The sequence below is a fragment of the Egretta garzetta genome, unplaced genomic scaffold, assembly GCF_000687185.1.
Source record: "Egretta garzetta isolate BGI_Z169 unplaced genomic scaffold, ASM68718v1 scaffold85, whole genome shotgun sequence".
NCBI classification, from domain to species: domain Eukaryota; kingdom Metazoa; phylum Chordata; class Aves; order Pelecaniformes; family Ardeidae; genus Egretta; species Egretta garzetta.
The window spans coordinates 3855309-3861579 of record NW_009259718.1 but is presented as its reverse complement, the minus strand read 5'-3'; the positions used below and the strand labels follow the sequence as shown (position 1 = coordinate 3861579).

At 43.5% G+C, this 6271-nt stretch overlaps 1 protein-coding gene across 1 annotated transcript in view; it reads left to right on the top strand.

The window, feature by feature from the left end:
* Positions 1 to 3079: 3079 nt before the first annotated feature.
* Positions 3080 to 6271, top strand: part of LPCAT3 (lysophosphatidylcholine acyltransferase 3) — an 11569-nt gene continuing 8377 nt past the window's right edge. The window contains exon 1 of the mRNA XM_035894615.1: positions 3080 to 3209. Coding sequence (XP_035750508.1) covers positions 3080 to 3209 — 130 coding nt within the window. The remainder of the gene's footprint in view (positions 3210 to 6271) is intronic.

Genomic DNA, 6271 nt, shown 5'->3' with positions numbered 1-6271 from the left:
GGGAGAGCCTGGCGCTGAGCCCCGCGTAGCCAGGCGGCGCGGTGCTGGCCCTCGGCTGCGCCGCAGCACGAGTCCGGTTTGGGTCTGCGCGGTGAGCAGCGTTTTGGGCTCAGGAACTTTGTTTGCAGTTGTTCCGCTGTCCTGGCGCGGGTGCCCCGTGCTGCACGAGCATCAAATTCCCCATGAGCATGTGTCGGGGGGGATGTACGCTTAGGAATCTCCACGACCCCTTGGAGATGCCGCCCTGTCCGAGTGCGGGGGAGCTTTCTGCCAAGAGATGTGATTAGTGTCAGCGGGAATCGTGGAACTATGTGGGAATGGCACGTCATCGCGGGGGATAGCAGGTAGGGTGAGCAAAGCCTGCTGAGCTAAAGTGGCCGCAAGACCTGGGATGTCGTGCCATGCTCCACCTGCCATGTGTGGCGTGTTGCAAAATGCATGCTGCTCATGCTTATCTAAGCATGAGATAGTAAGGTTACATGTGAAATGGTTACGACAAGGCTGGAGTTACAATGTGGGCTATCCCAAAACATTAATTCAAATATATGTGCACACGCTGTCTACATGAATCTCTGCACATGCCCAGTGAAACTTTGGGGTTTGAAAGCTTTTGGTGGTGTAGTCACCTAGCACATAGGACATACAAGCTGCTTCTTTTAAAGGGATGCAGTTGCTGCTGTGTGATCTGTCAAAATAAAGTTCCTTTGGCTAACCAAAAGTGTAATTTTTAAAAAGGGATGCAAGAAAAGGTGTGTCACTTCATAACTGTGGGCTGGACCAGACTCACTTCAGCCTGATTTAATCTACAATGCATAAGATCAAAATGAACCAAAACATTCTTCATGTCAAGGGTAGATATGGGGGATTGAACTGATTTATCACTTTGAACCTAACTTAGAAGTTAGTTAAACCAAGCTTCTTCTATAAAGAAAAAAGAAATAGGTAACATATACAGGATATGCACATAAGTCAGCGTGAATTAATCTAGCAGCTCCTTGCAGCTGAACAGGTCAAGTCCTGCTTTCCTGTCTCCCACGTCTGTCTCTGGTACTTTAATTGCAATCTGATAGAATTTACTTGCCAGGCAGAAACCTAAACCAGAAAAAGCAGATCGTTTACTACCAGGTTAGTCAACTGAACCAACCAAGGGACTAGTCTAACAAGTACTGATGCAGAAAAGGTGTTAGAAAGTGTGTGTGGAGGCAGATGCATACAGTAGAGTGATGCCTTTGCAGAATGCACCTTGAGCATACTCAGAGTCCTTTCTTCCTTCTTACCAGCAATAAGCCAGAAGATGACATGGGAAAGCTGTTCCCTGCTTGGGGTCCTATGGGTGAGCAAAATCACTTACTACTTTGAAATGAACAGCAGATAATTATCATCTTAATAAGAAGATAAGAAGAGGTGCACACTGCAGTCAGTAGATTCATTAAGTCCAAGATTCGTGTGTGTCGTTACAAGCGTTCCATGTACAGTGTTGACACTAAGCCACTGAGATGGCACCCTTCCTGATGTAGGCCACTGTCTATTTTGCATAAAGTTTTAATGGATCTTTGTCGTTTGTATTAAAAGTCTGTGGATCAGGGATTGGGAACCCACTCACATCTCTTTCCCCTGCGTACCTGAAATGTGTACCAAACCAGGGGGCTAAGAGCTGCATGTTTCCTTGTCCTTTCTCCCTCACCCAGTATCCCTTCATTATGTGCAGTTGAAGGCATAACTTCAGATGGAAGGCTTAAAGGCATGCAAAACAGCCTGGCCTCTAGTTTGGTACTCTTGCAGGTCATGTAGAATGAACCACTCAGGCAGAGGGGGTTGACTCCAGCTTCCCTCCTTAATGGATGAGTAGTAAAGCATTATGCCATTACATTAAAAGGAAGTGCTAAGCACCACTCCAGAGCAGCGTGAGGAGAGTGAGAAGAGTTCCTTAACCCAGCACTAACATGAAAAGAAATGTTCATTAAATTGCAGCTTAGCTTACGATCCTTCTAATGTGACTTAAGCCTTAAGCCTGTTGGTAGCGCAGCTAGTGCTGATGACCGCTTCATAGGATGTCATGGGGTATAAATGAAAGGCATTTCTAAAACCTGGAAATCGCATTAGGGCAGGCAAGGTATGGCTTTTCCTTCACTTCCTTTCATTTCAGGTGTTTGCATAGATTCAGGAAGAAAATTATTTTTGTTGGCTGCAGCTGATACTGCTGAATTATTTCAGAACAAGACCATGAGGATGAAGTGCGATACTCTATTCCAAAGGCGGATTGAAAAGTTGTTGCTTATTTTTCTCTCTGTGATGCAGTTTACCATCTACACTGTGCGCTTCTACTGCAACAACTGTTTCTAGGGTTTCGCTGTTTGGGAGATTACCAGAAACTGGTAAAAATAGCCTTCTGCAAAAGAGGAAGAATTGCAAAGGACTTTACAACTTCTTATATTAATTTCTGGAGAAAGCTGAATTACTGTTGAAAAAATAGTCTGAGTGGACTCTTCTGATTTGGAATAAGAGTGTTCACTTGGTCATGACCTGAAATAACCAAAAGAGGTCATTTAAAACTGGTAACATTCTGCCACTACTGAAAAAAAATTAAATACAGGGGAGAAAGAGAGAAGGAGAAAGGAGGAAGGAAGAGCAACTAAGAAAAAAAAATTAGAGTAGTCCTAAAGGGCACCACATTTTATCAGTGAACAAATGAAGACACTAACAGCACATTGCTGGTTATTAGTCACAGCTTTGTATTTAGATCAGAGACACCTTTTATACATCCTGCAAGTTTGAAGGATAGCATACAACTAGAATAGAGTCCATTGCTCAGATCATACAAGATTAAAAACTTACTTCAGAATTCCCGTATGTGAAAATTTGCATAAACGACCTTTGAAGAAATTGGGCTGCAATTTGGCAATATTATCAACAGCAGTAATCTTTGAAGCATAGTTCTGGACCCTGTAATTTAAAAAATTACACTATGTCTAGTACACTAATGCCTGTCAATGATATGAAAATGTCTTTGGAGAGATGTCCTCTTCAGTAGGTCCAGGGCCGAGTGTTCCCCCAGGCTAAGCTCTGTCTTTAGGTTGGCATGGAAGACACCAATGGTCTCGGCTCCGTACCTACAGAGTTACTTTCCGGTTGCCAGAGCAAGCAGTCTGAACCAGTGGTGTCCTGGCCTCTCGGAGGAGGAGGGAGGGGGCCCCTCCACCAGTATGCAGGTAGAGATGAGGGTTTCTGTGCTGCCACTCTTGTCCTCCCTTGAGAGGAGACATTACTTTCCTGCTGTCACTGCTCGAAGTGTAAGCCAGGATTCAGGCAGCCTTGTGGCACTGATTATTTAAGACTTCAGGTTGATCTTATTTCTTGTGTGGCTGTATGATCCCAAAGAATTGAAGATGCCTATCTGGTCATACTATTACACAGTGGCTTGCAAGCTACCTGGCACATTCTGCTGCATAATATGGAGGGGGGCCAGCAGGCTGTGTACAGCCCTGAGCCAGAATTGACCCTGCCGCTCTGCCCAAACCTGCCAGGAAAAGCACTGGGGAAATGTTCCCTCTTCTACAGACATAGCCGTGACCTGCAGAAAGTAACACGTTCCTACTGAATAGGTGCCAGAAACCAGCTGCTTTGCTTGCAAGCGGTCTTATCTCCTCTTCTACCTTTCACCATTTCTTTTTTTTTTTTTTTTAATCCTCTGTTTATTCCTGCTCCCTGCATCCTGAAGATTTTTAGGCTCAGTGAAATTCTCCCTCTGGTCACCCATAGCTGATGACTTAGCCTGAATCAAGTCCCCAGCTGGTCAGCCAAGCGAGAACCTTACTGAAGGGGAGGCAAACAACTGGTTTTAAGGGGTAAGAGATGGGAGAAGTTATAAGAGGCAGCACCATCCTGTCACAGGTGCTAAAACCAGCCCTGTCACAGAGCACTCGTGCTGCCTTTTTTAAACTCTTAACTTCAAATACATCTTATTCCTTAAATAATAAAAAAAAGAGAGAAAGAGGGAGCTGCATAATGCCACACACTGACTGTGTCTACATTAGCAAGTAAAATGGCACAGTAGGAGCAGATCTGTGGAGCAGACTAGTTTGTGCACAAGTACCCGATGTCCCCACTACATCGGTTTGGGGCATTTACTTTGGATTTGCTTCAGTCCGGTCATACAGACTGAGCACCCATTGAAGTGCGTTTTCAGTTCAGTTTCATCTGTCCTGTTTACATGCTTTGAGATGGTTCTGCTATGCAAACGAAAGCAGTGTAAGTGGACTTCAAAAGTACACTCCTGAGCTGAATTAATATATGCATGTATATGCTCTCAGTGTTAAACAAGGTGTGGTACTTTTGCAGTATTATAGACAGAAAAAGAGAATACCTTTGAACTCAAGATACTAGGTAAGGCTTATATTTTAATATGTCTTTTTCCTGTTCCCTTCCTTTTAGTTTTAGCATTCTTCTAAGAAAATGGAGACAATTGGTCTGCTAGATGTTAACAAAGGTGGAGTTAACTGATCAGCAAAAGGGAGGAGAAATAGTCTGATCCGCTCTCTTGAAGATGAAACAAAGTTACCGCATATAAAAAGGGAAATAAAGGGAGCAGAGATAAAAAGAATGTTTCTGGTGTTCTTATTTGCAGCTTTATCTCCAGAAAAAGACAGGCATCTTAATCACCCATTCCAGAAGATGGCAAACTTGACAGTGCTATTTTTGCTTGGAATTGGTAGAACTTTCTTCCTGCCTAATCCAGCCTCTTGATCATTTACTTCTTTTGCTCAGTTAGATTCTTTTATCTGTGGACAACCTGGGTGTTGTGTAGTGGCCTGTTACTCTCCCAAATGGCTGTGGTGAAGAAGCTGACGTCCTTTCCTTCCACACCGGGGTTCTCTTAACCAGAGATCATACTCTTGTTCCTGTGAAGTTAAAAAAAAAAAAAGGAGGAATTTATTAGCAGCACAATTCTCACCTAATTTGTCCCTTTTATATCAATTGCTAATTCCTTTCTATAGAATGTCTATCTAGAGGCAAAAACCAACTCTGCATGCAGACTGCTTTTCAACTCCATGGTGCGTAGAGCAGGAGAATGATCTTGGATAAGGAGGTCACCTTCTGTTTTCTCCAGGAGCATTACAGCTGGTTCTCTGCCTTGGTCTGCTCTGCCCGAGGGAGCTGTGAAAGAGGAGTTTGGGAGACTGGGAGCTGCTGTGCAGGGTCCCTCGGCAGCAAGGACCAGGGGCTCCGGTCCTGCTGCTTCTGAATGGCAAAAGCAAAGCAGTGCAGCATCCTGCCGCCGACGTACCCAAATGTGACAGCGAGCTTGCCAGGTGGCACCGTAACTTCAAAAACTGCTCTCCTGCTTCTGCTGTGCTAATTCAGGCTGCTTCGGGAACACCGTGGTGGAGCAGGAATACGGCCGTTGTTACTGGCACGAATAGCTCATTATTTAATAGATAATTTATGAGTGTTCAAACATGCACGGGCCTCAGCAGGATGGCCATTGATATTCAGCATCCACTGCCATTTGGGGGTTAAAGTTTATGTCTGCAGTGTGGATCTAGCCTAGTTGTAAAACAGAAAATAACCTTGCGTGCAGCAAAACTGTAACTAAATTGCAGTCCAGAGTACTAGTGAGTCGCTCTGGATATTGGAAGAATTTAGGCTGACATTGTGACTTTTGAACTGGAACAGCACCTGTGTAGTACAAACCCAGGATTTGAATTTGTGGCTTTCTAAAAACATATATGTCATGCATACTAGTGGCTCTCTATTTGCAAGGGCTCATAATTCTTTCTCTTCCAGAGCAGCATTACCCAAACCACGATATGATGTCCTGCCTAGAGCTAAAAAGGAGTACGTGTGACAAGTGAGACGGGTCTTTTAAAGAGTAGGAACACTAGTTGGGGATAGATAAAATTTCTGGCTTTTAGAAACTTGAGGCATATTACAGTATTCAGTCATAATTTAATTATGTCTACAGCAATGGCTGGAGACAAAAACCAGACTTTCTTTTTTTCCTGATGAAAATTGAATGTTTTGTAAGATTGTACTGATTTTTGAGAGAGTGGAAAATCCTTGAAAATGTGGCTTTAAAACCAGAAGTGTCAATGAACAGCAATAAATTGTGCTTTGCCTGTACTTCTGATCTGATCTTTTTTCCCTGTGCTCAAAAGGGAGAAAGTTTTCAGCAGTAAACCTCACTATTTTAACTTTTGATCTAAACTGATGACAACACTTCATTATTTTTTTTTCTACCACTTTCCATTTCAGAAATCTGGTGTCAGTTGTT